Source organism: Athene noctua, chromosome 10 (genome assembly GCF_965140245.1).
Source record: "Athene noctua chromosome 10, bAthNoc1.hap1.1, whole genome shotgun sequence".
Classification (NCBI taxonomy): Eukaryota; Metazoa; Chordata; class Aves; order Strigiformes; family Strigidae; genus Athene; species Athene noctua.
This window is the reverse complement of record NC_134046.1, coordinates 1,237,674-1,255,781: the sequence shown is the minus strand read 5'-3', so window position 1 is coordinate 1,255,781 and position 18,108 is coordinate 1,237,674. Positions and strand designations below refer to the sequence as shown.

General features: G+C 45.0%; 1 protein-coding gene across 5 annotated transcripts in view; it reads right to left on the bottom strand.

Annotated features, from left to right (window-relative positions):
- The window catches only part of MGLL (monoglyceride lipase), a 116,914-nt gene that overhangs the window by 35,793 nt on the left and 63,013 nt on the right, over positions 1-18,108 (bottom strand). For all 5 annotated transcript variants that reach the window (XM_074914690.1, XM_074914691.1, XM_074914693.1 and 2 more), the window contains one exon: positions 5,288-5,394. In XM_074914690.1, coding sequence (XP_074770791.1) covers positions 5,288-5,394 — 107 coding nt within the window. The remainder of the gene's footprint in view (positions 1-5,287; positions 5,395-18,108) is intronic.

The window sequence follows — 18,108 nt, the reverse complement described above, 5'->3', positions numbered from 1 at the left end:
CATCGCAGCGTGTTTATGACTCAGTCTCCCCGTGGGTTAAAAGGGAGAACGGATGAATTCCAGACAGGGCTCACAGGTCCATATGACACTCAGCATTTATGTGTTCCCTTATATTCCCATTGGTTTTGCTCTGTCATGAGCTTTCAATCTAGCAGTTTTCAGAGCTGCATGCAGGGAGATTGATGTCCATACATCTGTATCATGGTGGGACAGATTAATCACCCCTTAGCAGCTCTCTCTCCACTCCAAATGAATTATCATAAAAGACTGAGAGACAGACAAGTCGAGACAATTTGAAGAACAAAAGGGCTAATTTCCCCATAGGGAATGTACTTGCAAAGTTATTTGAAGCTCTAAAGAACTTCCTTCTTTGCTTGGCAATTCTAACAAACTATCAGCAGGAAATGCCCCCGCAGCAGTCCTCATCTGACAGATACAAATGGGCTAGGAGTCTTCAGACTGGAACCGTTAGTAAAAATATTAAAAGAGTTTTCCTGGCTCTTAAGAGTGGTGTTTTATGCAAAGGAAATACATAGAGAGAGGAACTCAACCTGAGAGCTGGGCTCTGGCTTCGGGCCTGCCCTTGCAGTCCCCACTCCAGTCTGTGAACTCTAACAGCATTTTCTGCCCCTCCATGGCACCTGTGGGTGAGAAACACTCTGGGTTTGGGTGACTGCAGATCTCACTGCCTGCCAGCCACGCTAACCTCTACGGGAGCTCTGCCTACAACACGCGATAGGCTCAGGACCTGTATTTATGCATGGGGCTGGGCAGCACTATGGATTTCTCCTGGGAGAACAACTTTCATCACTTCAGAGAAAAGCCCGGACGAGGATGTGCTAAGAGGGGTGCACAGCTAGTGCTATATCCTCTTTCCTAGCCAAGGAGAGCACTAAGCATGAGCATCAGCAGCATCCGATGGCTCAGAGCGTGGCTGCTGGTGAGGTTCAGGTAGTGCAACTTCGTGTGCAAGCCAATCCCAGTTCTGTGGGAGGTGTTTCCTGCTGGGGGGGCCACGAATGAGAACAGGACTCACAGGGAGAAGAGTCACCCTGCACTCCTGCCAATGCTCATGTGTCCATACCCATGGTTATTTCCAGTAGTGTATATGGAAGATTTAATTTCCCAACAATGTTCATATATCATGCTGAAGGCCAGGAGCCCTTTGGATGAAAATGAAAATGCCCACAACCCACTGTAAGCCTCCTGTCGAAGGAAACGCAAGCAATGAGTGCCCTTCTTCCTTATGTCTCTGCAGAAAAGCAGTTCAAACTTCTGCTCTGAGGAAGAGTCAATGAGAGGAAGCAGAAAGACAACAGATAGCTGTGGGTAACAGGCCCACACCCAGCCTTGCTAACACTCACCAAGGAACAGTTACGCTGCTCTGCGAGCAAACCAGCTCCTGATAAAGCTTGCCAGGGCTTCCCTGACTCCGTCCCTGGAGACAGCCCCGCAGCCTGCCGGCTCACATCCTCAGGGCACGCTGCTCTCCAGGAACCTGCCCTCGGGCTGGCGTGTATCAGCTGTTACGTCTCACACGCAGCACTACCCTAATTCTTGCTCTTATTAATGCTGTCATCCTTCTCAGCCATTTCCCCCCTCCCAGTTTGACCATGTTTAGTCCTTTTTAACCTTTCTGCGTAGATAATCCTTCCCAGTGCTATGAATAAATAAAAGCCTTCTGTTCTCATCAACAAAATGGTCTTTTAACAGTTGCAAGAACAACACAGCAATCACTTGGGGGAGAAAAAAAAAAAAAAACCAAAACAAAACAGAAAGAACTAATATTTGATGCATTTAAAAATCTCTGCTCCAGCTATTTTCTACTTTTCAGAAATAAGTAAGTGCTTTGTTAAACAGAGAAAACAGTGAGAAAATTAATAGGGAGCACAAGCAGCAGTAGGTGTCTGAGAAGGACGTGCTAACCTATCAAAAATGCTCACCACACACAAAGTAGCAGCAGGGCTGAAAAAGAAAGCTGAACTTCAGTTAGAAACATCTAAGGAATATGAATAAACTGTTAGAGCTGCAACCTTTCCCTCTGCTTTGATCTGACGTTACACATAACTCCAGGGTGGGAAATTCAACAGCTTCAAAGAGGGTCAAAGAGTCGAAGGTTTCCATGTACCCAGACAGGTAGAGGGTTTATTCTACCTGGAGAGAGAGGGAGGTTGGAGGGGCTGTCCTCAAGGAAACCTGCTGCCAGGTTAGGGCTAAGTACTTCACCTTCCTCATCTTCACCTAAGACAGCCATGTCACCCATAGGAAGCACCAGCAAGTTCAAGTGAAAAAGAGGGCTAGTGCCGCTACTGTTAGGGAGTGTAAGAGAGAAGCAAATACATTTCTGTGGCCCTTGCATCTTAGAAATGCTTTTGGAACTGCTATTAGTTGACGTGTGCTTTTGAAGGTGAAATTGCGGTTGTTCTGGGCTCTGGCCATGTAATGCAACCACAGAGGATAAGATCTCAGCAAATGAGATGTTCTAGGAAGAGAGATGAGGATAGCTGGAACATCATGTGCTTTACCAACTGAAAATGCTTGGTATGAGAAAACAAAGCCACATTCTCTATCCTTTATTCTCATTTTCCTTGGCTCTCAGCTTTACAGATCCCTAAAAATACTCCATTATAACTAAAGGAGCTGCAATCTGCCTGCGACTGACTGACGAGTTATAACATCACTCAGTTCCATGGAGGCATTCCTTCTAAGAGGGCTTTCCTAAATTGGTTGCCAATAATCTGTTTGTCTCTTTTTTTCTTTTTTTTTTTTCTGTCATGAGAATGTTGTCGTAATAAAATAATAGTAACAAAAGAAAAGAAATCAAAGAAGTGAGATATTTCAAAATACCTAAAGCTTGCAGAAATGCAGAGCCAGGTCATCCCAGCAGCCTTAACTCTGCCTTCATGGAGCTGTGTGCCAAGTAAACCCAGCAATCACGGGAAACAGTTCCCTGACTATTAGAAACACCATACAGGAGACCACAGGAAAAAATTCTGTATTACAAAGAAATACCATTTTCATCTTTCATGGGACTGATATAAACCAAAGCAATTTAGTACTATTAGATGTAAGGCAGGGTTAAGACATCTTCTGGAATTAAATTTTCACCACTTATCTAGGAGGTGCAGGGGTCTTGGGATTACTGTGGAATTCGTTGGAGAGTAAAGGTACAAATCCTGACATACTAAGAGGTCTGAGCCAGTGATACCTTATACACAACAATACTAAGACCCAAATTTGGTTCGATGCTGTGACCCTGTGAAGTGCCAGCCTTTGTGCTGGTGCCTTGCATAACAGGAAACAGTGGTGCAGAGCAGCCTTTGGCAAGATTTAGAGCCAGTGCCTAAGCTCCTACAGACTCAGCAATATAAATGGAAATTATTTTTCCTTCTTTTGACTGAAGTAGAGACACAATATAAATCAGTCAAGTCACGCATCCCACAGCCCTCGTAACTTCCCAACTCATTTGGGAAATCATGCTAGCCATGCTGTGGAACTGCATTAATAATCTCATGGATAATGGGACTATATTGGGAATTTTGTCCATGAGAATACCAGAACCAGACCAATTGTCCAGGCTGGGAAATCTCTGCCAAGCCCATACAACTGAGAGCCACTGTAAGAGATGGGGAACAGAAAGCAATTATTTTGCTAACACAGTTGAATAATTAATATTACCCAAAGACATCCAAAGGACGGGTTGCAAAGGGGAAACACACTGTTGAAGTGATTTGGCAGAGACAAAGTGGTGGAGGAAAGCTATGAATTTCCCAGTCTGATCGGAGCATGTTTGGCCATGGAGGTGTTTATGTCCTTCAGCTCTCGCTGGCATCCAGCTCGGGCTGTAACCTGTATTCCATCAAATAAAGTTTATCCTCACCGTTTACCTCTTTAGGTGCAAAGATTATTTTACAGAACCTAAAATATGTTGTCTTTCTAAGTTACAGTGAATCTAGGCTCAGTCAGATTAGTTCTTTGTGTAACACAACCGTGTTTCCATTGTTCTGCTTTCAAGTTCCTCTCTACCCTCTCCCCACTTCTGATGAAGAAAACCAAACTGAATTTACAAAGAAAACTGTAGGTTTGACAGGGAGAATGAAGTTGTTAACTGGCCTGAGCAACCATATTTGTACTAATTGAACTAATTAATCCAGCAACATCAGTCTATAGAAAAAAAACAACACATGACATATTTATGCTTCTCTAGTCAAAAAGATATTCAAGGAGAAAGAGAGCAAATAACTGTCTCATTCTAAAGCACAAAACATGCCTGACAGAAACCTTCACCCCAAAGGCCCTTCTCCATCAACAGAAGAGGCATTCTCTGTACCAAATCCATGCGATAAATACAATCTTTTATCGTTTCTTCTAGGTTTGTTGTTTCAAATATTGTTATTTTAACTCTACTTCTTAAAATCTTTATCAAGTTCTAAGGGAATGAGGAACTAAGGCATGACATTAAGCACACAGAGTGAGCCACTGCAGTCTCTTGTAGGCCCACGGCAGCTCTGAACAAGTTGTTTGTGTGTCCTGGAGTTCAGTAACTTGCTGTATATATTGCCTGTGGTCACTAACGGCAGCTGCAGGGTGAAGAGCGTGCAGCCTGTTCCGTCACCTTTCTCATGAACCTCATGCCATGCAGACAAACAGAGAGGCTGGACAGTAAGTGTACATGGCACAGCGTGGCCCAGACCTACGGGCTGGGGGCTGAAGGGGTGTTGCTGTGCTATCACAGCCTTACACACCCTCAAGCTGCTTCCTTGTCAAAGATGAGGGGTGCGGAGTCAGCCCCGGTGTCTCTGCTGGTCTGTGGAGATGTGTCCAAAGAAAGGTCTGCGCTGTCTCCAGGCCTCTCCGCGTCCCAGGGGTGCACTGTCTGGTTGTATCAGAGCAGTGGGGCTACACGGTCATTTCAGCCTCCCCTCTGGGATCATTTAGGACAGCGACCATGAATCCAGCAGAAATGGCTCCTAGTTCCACTTCCACAGAGCACAATAACTCTTCACCCCACAAGAGATAGGTGACAGAGAAATAATCCCTTACAGAGAGGTTAGAACAGCGCCAGCAGTAATGCCAAGGGCAAGGCTGAGGAAAACTCAAGGTAAAGAGGGATAGCTTTTTATAGATTCAATATGCAGATCTTTACAAAGCAACAGATGATCCCTTTCTCGTTTATGCTGAGGTGTAAATATTTTATTGACTCTCTCACTGCTGAGTAGCTTTAATGGCATTTACTTCAGTAAAGTCCTGAGCTGCTATAAATCAAGTACTGTTTTAGGTTACTCACCATGGTCATGGGCAAAAACAAACAAGTTAAGTCCTGTCAGCCTCTGGGCCAAGTCGTCATAGCGGCCGCAGTGTTCCCCAGCACCATGAGCGATAAACACGAGGGCCCTAAATGGAGCAGCAAGGTAAAAATCATTAACTTGGCAATCAACCCACAAGGGCTTCAGAGCTGCAATTAAAACCAGCATACTGAATTTAGCAACAGCATTTCAGACCTCAGCAAATACACAGCACGTATATAATGGCTGAGGGGGGCTGAACAGAGGGAAGGGATTGCCACTGAGCTCCCATCAGCCTGGTCCTCACCGGTGGCAGCAGGACAGAGCAGACAGAAGTCAGCTGCTGGGGGGACGGACGCTGCTCCTTCTGTGCCTCACGGTCTGCTGCGAGTCAGCGTGCAGCTGGGGTCAGCATCAGTCCTGGAGCTGGATAACTGTTGGGCTTCAGGCTCCTACACTGCTCCTACAGTCTAAGCGCTGCCCTTTGGGGATTGATGTCTCTCCATGGTTTCAAATACAAATGATCATCCTTCACTTTACAACTCGCAGCGTTGTCTGATGTTACGGAGCAGCGTTAAAGATAAAATTTCAGCTAAAGGATGGGTCTCAAGCAGAGTCCAGAACTTTGGTTGGAGTTTGGAATTTTATCTTTTGACCCCGTATCTGGTAATTTTACCATTCCAGTTTCTTCCCCAAAACAGCTGCTTCATTGTGGTGACTAAAGTGACTCTTACATAGCCACCACACGACTACAGACAGGGACCATAAAAAAACCAGTCTAACAAACATTTCTGTAAGACACCCAAATACTTACCTTTGAAGACTCCGGTTTTATTAATGATACTTTACTTTTACTGGAATGGCATCAAGTGAGAGTGACTGAAGTTGAATGAAACTTCCCAGTGTTTTTACTGGGCAAAATTTGTATGGAATTAGACTAGAACTATAGCAAAAGTAGCAATGCTATTACAGAAGTTTTGCTAAATTTGACAGGTGACTATTTAAAATCCAGCTTTAGCAACATAAACATAACATGTTAATTTAAAAGTACCATCTGTCATTGCAACATCAGCAACCACAAAACAGCTTGAAGGCTACAAGTTAGACATTTTCAGTACATTAACAGTGAAGTATTATATGAACTGACAACAAAATAAAGCAGTTTACAGCTAGTGAATTCCTCAACTTTATTTTGACTGAGGTTTTGAATACCTTTTTAGACACTGTATTCACTGCAATAAACTGCTTTGATCTTAATACATTTAAACTTTAAAAATATGTTGGATGATGTAGAAACTCCTGCTCTAGCTCTTTGATTAGCACCTGTTTCAAAGTATTTGCTCATGCTAGACAACTTGAAAGAGCATCCATCAGAACCAGGAGGATTCTACAGAGAATACTGCAAACACAAAAGCAGCAATGCAAAGATGCTCTGGTATCTGTCTAATACTAATTTAGCAAGGGTGAGGTGAGGTCATGTAGGATATTTAACTTGCTGTGCCATGCAAGTGTTCTTTGGGATCACTGAAGGTTTCAAAACGATCATTGTGGAGCAGTCATTTCTTCCTTTGTCATCTTCCCCAGCCAATAGATTTGTCAAGTTATCAATGCACCTGCCAGACAGTCTGATTTTCAGACTGCAGGGTCTATTATCATATCTCCAAACACTGAAGAAATTGAGACACTGCAGAATATTACCTTTCTGTGGCAGAGGCATCATGGCTTTCCCTGTGCCTCGCCCAGGTGCAGGCAGCCCAGCAGAGCCAGTGGCCAGTGCTGGACGAGCAAGTCATCGCTCTGTATGTGTCCCTGAAAACTGGAGGCACCATCCAAGTGCTTCTGCCCCCACCTACACATAACGCTCTGGTATCTCAGCCCTGGTCCTGTTTCACCTAGAGGGACATCAAGGTCCCCAAACCTGTCTTGCACAGTCCCCTGCATGCACAGGATGCAGAAACTAAGGGAATGTGAGAGAAAATGCCTGTGTACCCATCACCTTGATACCCAACAGGCTCAGCCAAGCTACATCTCTCTGCCGTACACCTCCTGTTACCGGGCTCTTGACCTTCCCTCCTCAGTGCCTTACGTAAGCCCTTGGTTACTCTTTAGAGGACCTGTAATTTTTTCTGCTGACTAGGCACAGGGACTGAGGTGCATCTTGGCTGACTGAACACAGCCCTTCATTTCTCGGCGAAATATTATTTGAATGCATGCACTGAAAGGCATCAAGTGAATGAAACCTAACGGGAAGCCTGCAAAGAGATCTCCGCCAGGAAGTTCTTGCTGTTACTTCACCCCCCTGACAGCAGAGCCCTAATTCTCTTTCATTCACAGTGATGCAGCACCATGACCTTGCCTGACAGGATCCTGCTAGATGCTCAGACCCCTCATCTTCTGTGAAACCAGTGAGAAAAGAAAAAACCTCAATGCTTCAGAGAAGCAAGATGTTCCTGCAACCTCTCCTCTCATCTAGCACAAGTGCCAGGCGTTGCAGAATCGAGCCTTGGGAAACCACAGGGAAGAGACCTGGGTTATTATTTGTCTGCAAAATGCTGAATAAAATTCCTGAGACTGTTTGTGCCTTTAAGAGCCCTAATGGCAGTAGCTGTCGAGAAGACTTAGACGCTTTTGTAAGTTTTGTCCTATCAAAAGTCATAAACAAGGAGTAAAATTTCCCAACTGTTATGTCAAAACAGAAGCAGCTCAAAAAAAAGTGAGAGTGGCTTTACTGACTAAAAACTAGGTCACATCTACACAGCTCTTTAGCACCAGCCCCCAGGTCTAAGCACAGGGGCCGTACATTAAACACAACAACTTGGAAAGTTGAAGTCAGTGTATCATCTGAGCAAGGATTTAAGGATTTGTCTCCTTCACCTAATCTCCTGTTTTCCATTAGAAAACAAGTTTGGATTTGGCAAATAATACCTGAAGGCAGTATAACAAATACATGGTTCAACGTATTTTCACTAGCGAGCTGGCATGACAATACAAGTGATTAGATTGACTGACAGAAGTTCTTTATTGTCTGTAAACATTTTTGGAGAAAGCCCTGCTCTCGAATCGCAGCCTGCTCCTTCTACCACAAGGGCTGGAATAACAGAATATCAGAGACTGCCTGCTGCAGAGTCGTTTAAAATTAATACAGAAACCCTGCAGGCTTTAAGATTTTGCAGGACTGCGGTGCCTCTGTGCGCGACCTCAATGGGAATTTTGTTTAAACAAGGTCTGTGTACTGGCCACCTATCAGATTGATCCTGGGGAGAAATTTCTTCACCTCCAGCTCTTGCAATTGCACTGGTGAAGTCCTGGGAACTCACCTCTCAGGTGGAAACCCTGTGCCCGGCCTGCAAAGCTCCCTGCTGGGGACTGGCCTGTGCCTGAACCCCCGCTAACTCCGGGCTCTAACTGCAGGCAGGGAGACCTGATGTTTCTTTGGACGCTTCAGCTGGGTTTTGTTGGTGGAACTGTAATTGCTGAACATCTTGAAACAGCATTGCTTTGGCATCTGCTCAAGAGAGCACCTAATCACACCTCAGCACCATTTCCCCACGCTCAGCAGGTGTGTCTCCACACAAAACCAAGGTGTGAGCTGAGCATGAGTAAGCATCCACATGCTCACTCTCACCTAACTAGTGCAATGACAATTACGGTTATTAAAGGAAACCAGCACTGAGCGGTGTTTGCAAAAGCAACAGTTAGTTTTCACAGTTCCCCACCCTTCCCATAGCCTTCACCACCTCCTCCACCTTCCGTACTGCAGGTCTCTGCCTCCTGGCACTCCGCAGCTGGGCAAACAGATGCGGTTACTTATTACAACAAGAGGGCAGGACAGTATTTGTCTTTGCTGTTCAAATCAACCCCTGGCTGTAGCTACTCATCTGCCATTAGGAGGTGATGGCCCCTGCTCCCACACCTCCACCGTGCTGGTCACCCACGGCTGGCGTCAGTCCCTGCGGTGTGGCACTGCAGGTTGCCAAGGAGGCCACACACGCGATGCCACAGGCGCAGCTGGTACAAGGCACGTGTAAACACCTTCTCCTGAACCAGGGAGGCTGCGAGGGGTGGAGGCCGGGCTGCAACGCGAAGGCAGCGTGCCCAAACCCATATGAACACCTTGTCTTTCTGTCCTGCCTCTCGGAGAGGTCCCTGCTGATCTAAGCCTTAGCTCTCTGCAACCCTTCCACACTTCTCACCGTAGCTCTAGTATTTCACTTCTTGGGTGGGAGCAGCTTTGCTGCACGGGAATTCAGCTTCAGGTGCAAGAGCAGAACCAGTTTTAGAGGTTCTCACTTTCGTCATCGCCGGGCACTCGTTGCCACCTCTGCCCTCTCTGCTGTGCCAGGACAATTGTTTAGAGATGCAACTCCACAATCCGTTGCAGAGAATAATTGTGGGGAAGATAAATTGCAGCACCGGGCTTACGCAAATGAGCAAGAGCCGCCTTAAACCAGGGTTCTGTCACGAGGAGAACCACACCTTGAAATCCCACTCAGAAAGCTGCTGTGCTATGAAATCTGGCAGGCCAGAAACACAGCTCAGGACGTGGGTCCCGCTGGGCATAAGACCCATGTTCTTGCTTTATTTTCAACACAAATCATGTTGAAACTGAACTAAGCAAGGACAGCTGTGAGTGGATGGTATGATTTTTAACATCTTGAGTCCTCTGGGGACAGAGACACTTCTGCAGGACCCCATTCATGCTCTTTTATTGCCAGAAAATAACCCAAAACACTGGGACTAGACCAAAGAACTGAAGACAAGCTTCCTATGACTGCAGATACGAAAAATGCAATCTCTTTCACCCCGTTCAAAAGTATCCCTCTTCAGAACAATATTTAAGTACTTGCTTAACCTCAGGAAACTTTCTTCAACTCATGAAAGTCAGCAGGACTTACAAAGTACAAGATGAAAATTAAAAAATGCTTTATAAATTCTGTCCTGAGTACGGACTGATTTAATCACACACAGAAATTATTTCCTGAATCCAGCCCTTGCAACTTAAGCTAATGCCATGCTATTCCATGTCAGGCAACTATACTTTTCATTTGGTATTATGAATGTTGTTACCAGAACCAGATCAGCTCTAACAAAGAACATCTGACTTGAGCAGTTGTGAATACTTGACACTAAAATCCTACGGTAATTTTTAAAAATTAACTGATGGGAAAGCTCTGAGTTAGGCTGCCAGAAAAATGACTGGCTCACTGAAATGAAGTATTACATTTTGCTGTGTTGTTTGAGGTATTTATCAGTTCCTTTGCAGCTGGCATCAGTCTGAGTCTTAGAACCACAGTAAACAATTAACCTTTATTTATCAAAAACATTTCACTGGTGGCATTTCTTGACAAGCAACTGGACAGCTGCTCACAGACCACTTTACTTGTTAAAAATGTGATGTCATGCATGTATATTCTGCTACCAAAGTATCTTATAACAGAAAATCGATTAAAGGTATGCGCTGTGGCGTCAGCTGGGTTAGTGGTCCTGGCTGATTATGAAGATTAGTTATCTTTCACATAATAAGATTATGCATTAAGCAGCTTGTAACTTTGTTGAGTTTTAACTGTCACTTCAATTTTCTACCCTTGGTATTTGGTTAAAGACTTTTTTTTTTTTTAAATTTCCCAGCTAATCATTTCCAAGAACACGTAACGAAGAATGAACAGTTTTGTTCACTATTGGTGACCTTTTCTCTGGAGGGCTCTTGCTTTGGGTGTAAGATCCGAAGTTTGGAAGAGGTATCTCGCTGTATCTGCTTTTCAAGGCAGCTTTTGCACTTTTTTTTTTTTTTTTTTCTGAGGTGATTTGTGTCCTGAAGCAATCCTGACAGAACTCAGGCCATGGGATTACAAATAGTTATGGCAATTTCTGTCATGCTGTGCATGCTCGTGACCTAAGCAGTTGGCCAAGAGTTCAGCCTGGTGACTCCGGGTAGACAGGAATATTTATGGTGGAGTCAGGTGTGTCCCTTCATGCTGCCCTTCGTCTCTAGGAAACATGCAGAGTTATGTCCCTCTGAAGGTGCAAGAGGCAATGACTTTGCTCTGAACTCCAAACCATGCTTCAAGGAGGTATTACAGCCAAGAGCTTTGCTTGCTTTCTTGTTCAGTTTTTTTTAGAAAAGCATTCTTAGCTTCTCTATCGGCCCTTAGCTTTGCCATGTATGTCCATAATCTGGGTAGCCACCTCTTATTTTCAGCTGTCATTGAAGCTGAACAGTGTTATGTCAAACTAACAGTTCTATAGCTATTTTTCTCAACTCAGGAGAAAAAGCAAGTCAGAATGGCAACAGCCTGGAGTCGAGGCTCTCTTGACCTTCTCTCAGTATCACAGACCATATAACATCAGCATGGATCTCTCGCAGAGCTCCACATCTGGAGGAATTCTCCTCTTCCAGATGGACTGAGGTAAGTAGATCAATAATGCAATAGTTTAACCTTGCAAAACCTTTAAGCACCACAGAGTATGTCGAAGGACCGCGCACTATGCTCACACGACAAAATTTCTGCTTGATTTTATCGAGCTTGTAGGGATTTAGGATTCTGCACATTTGTGTTTGATGGGGTTTGGTCTAGTCTAGTAGAATCAGTAGCTTCATTCCTGATCCTGAACTGGCAATTAAACAAATAAACCTCTCCACCAAACTGCTTCTTACTGTCTTTCCCCATTTACTCAGGCTTGGACGTTCCCATGCAAGCCTGTCCAAAGGGGTTGCTCTTGGTTTAAGCAGAGTCTAACATCAGAGACACTTAGGACACAGTCTTAAAACCTGCGCTTGCTTCCATGAGCACCTCTCCTGCAACGTCTCTGTAAGCCTGGTCTCATCATTCATCTCAAAATCACAGTCCTTCATCAGCACAGAGTTAGGAGGGCAGCTGAGAACTGCCATGACCTCCAGGAGGGGTAACATGGGTAAGTTACTCAACACCACCAGCAAGCGTAGACACCGTAAATCAATGGGGCAGAGACGGAACTGGGTAGTAGATACATTTAAAAAAAAAAAGGTTCAGCAGGATCTAGCTAGAGCCAGCGCAAAACAATGTGGAGAAACAGCTTATGCTGATTTATTGTAGCTCTTCGAAAAGCAAGCCCTCACCGAGAATAACTCACCAGTGGTCTAACACAGGGAAAAGAGATGAAGGAACCTTCAGGTGGGAGTGGGAGGGAGGGAGTTACTGAACCATGAAAGTGCATAGCTCTGGACAAACCTCTGTAAAGTTAACAGTTGAGACCAGCTGTATTTTGTTTCAAGGAAGCTTTGAAGTAATATTTTAGGGGAAACAAGGCTGAGATCAGAGGGGAAATATGTGGTGTGTAGCTTAAAATTCACGGGCCGGATCTTCCTACCCCTTGACCGAGGAGGAGGGATTCTAGGGTTACGGGGACTGCCTAAGGCAGACACTCCTCCACTTTGATATCAGAGATGGGATTTTCCTCGGCAGAACTGCCCTCCAGACCTGCTGCTCTGACTCTGCAGGGCAGACGAGTGCTCTGGAGACACGGGCAGCTCAGGGCCAGGCGCTGCGCTTCCCTCTTGGGCTGCCCTTCCACGGAGCACGGGAATATCCTTGAACGAAGAATTACGACTCTGTTTCCAAAGAGGCGAGGTGTGGGCCCTGCCACACGCAGAGGGCTGAGGAAGGGATGACCTGGGGGGAGCCCAGGCAGAGCTGCCCCCTGACCTGCCCGGCAGGAATTGGAATTGAACATCCCGGTTCTGCACTTTTCTCTGCTTCAGCCTTTGCTCGGTACAAGGGCTGCAAGAGAGATAAAATGGAGGTCATCTCACACGGGGAGCCACGAGGATGAATGCACAAAGCAGTCAGTGTCTTTCTAAGAAAACTGTGCAAAGCATTATTTAAATAGAAGACATCAGCTGCAAAATTCAAGCTGATCTGAAATCACACCCGAAATTTTTAGATAAGGTGTGGAGGAAGAATATTCAAAGAAGCACAAGAGTTTCTGGCACAGAACACCCTGGAAATCAGGAAAAATAAGATCCTTGTTAATTTTATTAAAAATTCATTTTCACTTGGAAGCAAAGCCACTGCAGATGGAAGATGGCTGCAGGACCACGATTCTCAACGGAGAACCAACGAATGGAGAGTAAGAGCAAGAACGGTTTTTGCAAACCTCCCCCTTCCCTTTCACAGACTTGCACTGAACCTCTAACGATTTCCAAAGGGACAAAAATTACCGTTCAGCCACTCCTGTAGCAGATTCTTCTTGAAATCAAAATGCAGGCACTGCCTGGTGAGCCAAAGCCTTGAAAAAAGAAAGGCTTGTGTAATTAGACGGAAGGTCCTTTCAAAGCTTCAGAAAGCAGCAATTAAAGGGCCAGAAGCTTTCTTCTGCACATCGCTATCACTCAAACTCAGCACTACTTGCTAGTTCAGGACTAAACCTGTTCACTGAAGAAAGACCTGTTTTTATATAAAAGTATGTCTCTGTTTCAAAGTAGCTGTGCAAAACCAGTTCCTTCTTGCTGGGTTCACTTACAGTCTCAGCATATTCAGAACACTGGAGCCTGTTCCAGTGACAAGTCACTACTCACTGCTGCTCTGAGTTTGTAGCCTGACAAACCCAACTCAACCCGAAAAGACCAAGCAGACCTCCTCGAAAGGAACAAGGTGTGCTCCACTAAGGGATTGGCTCCAGCCATGCAAGAATGCTCCCTGCATGGCATCCTGGCCCCATTTTGACCATTTAATCTCACCTTCCTGCATAGGACAGAAGATGGAATTAGGCAGCAGTAGCCCTGTATCGAGGTGAAGCATTCTAGTTGAGCCTCTGCAGGTTTCAAATGATGGAAATTACTTAGTAAAGCCATCCCTCCAATTAGGTCCACACCAGGACTTGGTGACTTTTAAGTCCTTAGCAATACGTTTCCTTGCTCGGTTATTTTCAGATGTTTGCTAAGAAGTGCTTATAGACTGAGACAAATCACAAAGTGGTGCAGAGGACACTACATCTAAATGTTAAGTAGTGTTTCCTAAAGGTCTCTAAAAAAAGGCTGCAGACTTCCTCTGACTTCACTTTTTTCACAGGGTATTTCTCATGCAGGAGCTGGACATCACTAGTGGCCTGAACCTGAGCTCACCAGGGATTTTCATGATCAGTCTCTCCACAAAATCAGTGGTTCTTAAAAATGGGATTGTCGATGTTTTAGACTCTAGCCATGGCTCTAATCACCTCCAGTCTCAAGCTGTTATTTCAAGGAGTGGATGGTACAGACAGCTCATGACAAGCAATATTGAAAAAGTTATTAAAGGAAGAATTCAGCCCATCACCCTAGCACCTGTGCAGGGAAGAAGCTGAAGAGCACACATCTGGCACAGGGGGGTCAGAGCATTTCCAGGCCATTCCTTGCAATAAAAGCTGCACAACTGGAGTCCTTTGATCAGGCGTTTTGGGCTTAGGTGGGCAAACCTTTGCTAGCTTGGAGGTGAGCTGTGAATAAGTAGGAGCAAGAAAGCGGACGACACTTCACCTGTTCTGTGAACTCAAGATAGTATGATATTATTACTTTTTAATAAAACACTGACTGTGCAATTCCCAGTTGTGTGGCAACAGTTTAAAGCAAAACATATAACTTCAATTCCCTGAAATACTTAGAGCAGACAGTGCAGTTTGTAACCAGGCAATTCCACCCCTAATGGGGAACTCCTGATTACTTCCTGCACTGAGTCAATTACCCATCCTCACTTTTACCTTTCTGATTCAATTTTGTCTGCAGGACTCTGTGTTGGCAGAGATCTTAATTGGTTATCTTTAACAAACTGACAAACTCATAAAAAGTTCAGATGTCACAGATAACACAAGTCCCTAAATACCCAATCTTTTTCTGCGTGATTTTCCAAAAGCCAGGGTAGCATTATCCCACGAACAGAGGCAGAAACTCAAGGATTGATTTCTTAATCATAAAGCACTTACATATATTTTAACATACTTTGAGATTAAGCACATTAATTTCCAATGAATAATTCCATCTCAGCACATCCCAGAGCTGCACTTCAGCCCTGCCCAGCTATGAGAGGAATCTCTGCAGCAAGAGGCTTTACAGGCTCTGTCAAAATCAATATCAGCAGCTATTCCTCTGGGAAATCAGTAATGTCGCAGGCAAAGCATTTGCCAAGGCTTTGAGCATGTTCCAATTAATTTACTATTCCATGTTTGCTGTAGACCTGAGGTAGGAGAGAAAGTTGAATCTAAGTGGTTAAATGTGAGACACAGGAATCCTGCTAAGACAATGATCCCTGCAATATGTGCTTTAAAGGCTGAAATGTTTACTCATGTTTTGAAACACGGCAAACTTGAACCTCCGATGAGGTGCGATGGTTTACCTACAGATGACTTAAAAGTTAACAAATGGATAAAGGCTTCAGGCTACGGTTGCCAAATCCAGGTCTGTGCTATTTCTCGGCCATACTGAGCTGACCTGGCTATCCAAAGACTTCAGCTACAGTGGGCTCGCGACCTAAAATGTTCTTCCATCTCTAACAGCAAGGCAGCTTCACTTAGAGCAGTGAGGGCTTTCACGCTAATGTAAGTGAGGAACTACTTGCCATGAGTTTTAAACCACTGTCTTGTTAATTTGCTCTCAAAAAGGACTAGTTGTAAAAGCTTTAAACTCCAAAAGGTGAATGGGGACCTGACCTGACCAACTTGGGGGGCAACCACTAAAATAAGGATGAGTGGTAACAATAAAAGACTATTTAGTTAGATAAATCCTTGGCTGCAATCACTTTAGGAACAGGCAAAGAGAGCTAAAGGCATGTGGGATGCCTTTTCTGCAGAAAAGCTTAAAATAGAAAAGGAAATCAATACTCATTTACAGTATCTGGCAGTCACTGAACCAAAACATACATGTACACCTACAGCAGAGCAGAAATAACAACATTTATTTAAACCACAAGCTGTTATTCTGCTGCAGGAACGCTGTGTTTTATGTGGAGCACTTCACCAGAAACTGAGAAGTACCACATATTTCTGACCATTTTTAAAAAGCCTCAGCAATATCAAGAGCAAATACTTTCAATACCACAGTTATTAACCCCACCACTGCCAGGCCAGGCCCAACTCCTCGACTGCCAGCAAAGAAAGAGTCAGAGCTGATGTCTGAGCTAGCAGAAGGGAAGATGTTTTGTCTTTCCTTCTGAGTTTCTCTTCTGCCAACTTACAAGGCACCATTTGTTGGATCACATGTGAGGGGTGCATCTGTCACAGCCTGCAACGGGGACGGGAAGAGCTTCGTCAGCTCTATGGCTGGAGCACACCATCGGGGGCTAGAGCACACCGCTGGGGGCTAGAGCACACCAGTGGGGACTACAGCACACCATCAGGGCCTCCTGGCACCTCCGAGGTGACGCAGAGCCGCTGGATGCGGGGTGAAGCACTGCCTGTGCCCGTGGGACACGGCTCTGGAGCTGTGAGACAGGGACGGGGCTCGGGGCACTGGAGCCGCCGTGCCCGTGCCCTCCCTGCTGCCTGAGTGTGGGGCAGCAGGGCTTTGGTAACTGCCTGCAGAGCTGGAGGGACCTGGAGCTGGGGCACCTCAGAAATGTTCTGGGCTCAGCAAGATGTCAAAAGCCTCGTTGCTGTGTGCAGCAGTGCTGGGGGATCTTACCCTCTCTCCTAACGCCACAGGAAAACACACACAGCAGGAAACAAACCTTTGATGGTCAGAACCCTTAAATGATGCTTCAAAAGAGAAATGTACACCTGTGTGTAAACACGAGACAGTGTTTCCACTGACTGTGTAAAACTAGGGGTTTTAGAGGAAGGAGTAGTGTTTAACAAACCAACATTCCCCAAACACTGAAAGTGACATTAAATATAAACAAAGTGAAACTGCTGATTGATTTTTCTCCCATTTCCCAGCTCCTAGAAATGTGACCAGTAAATGAACAGCATAAATAATAACAACAGCTGGCTTTTGTGCAACACTCCTCATTCACAAAACCCAAAATGCTTTACAAAGGGTGCAGCTACGCTTGCTGCAGTCACATACTGCAGAGATGAACGGGACCTCGAGAGGTCCTCTGATCCACTACCCTGTCCCAAGCAAGGATCAACCCTTCGTCCCGCTGCCACCGAAACTGAAGCACAAGAGGTAAAAAGCCTCATCCATGGCAGCAGAGCATGCCGGAGGCAAGGCTGGACACAGAGCCTGAGGCAAAGCCCAAATGCCACCGTGGGTTCCCTGAGCTCCAGCCCTGTGCTGCATGCATGGGGCCACAGTGAACCTGGAAAGAAAAAGTCAATTTTTAAAAAGCTTTCTGTCCTAATAAACTGGTGGGCAGCTAATAATGTCAGAGAGATGATCTGTGCCTTTTCAGGACAACCTGGGTTGAGATGCTTGGTGCTCCTTGCTGAAATCATTTGCGGAGGGCCGGAGGCTGCCTGAACGCTGATCACTTGAACCTCCTTTTAATAAACTGAGGTTATGAATGCTGCTCGGAATACAGTTTTTAATACTCCAAATACTGTAGACTAGCTCTCACACAGAATTGAAAAAATGAAGAAAAAGCTTAACCATTAAGTCAGCTGGATGTTATCTCTGCAATAATTTAATTACTTACTGCTTCCTCATCACTCCTCATGCCTTTAGCCCAGCAAATTAAGCCACTGCAGATTTCTGGAATTTGACAGCTGAATTTGAAACTTCACTGAGACAGTTTTGAAAACTGAAAGTAAAAAATATGCTGAAAAACTATAAAAATAAGCTCATCTTGCCAGCTGGTGAACTAGCTAACCTGCTGACACCTACAGCAAATTAAACCAACTTTCTGTTCTAAAAAAAGCCCAAAGATTTAAGTTTTAT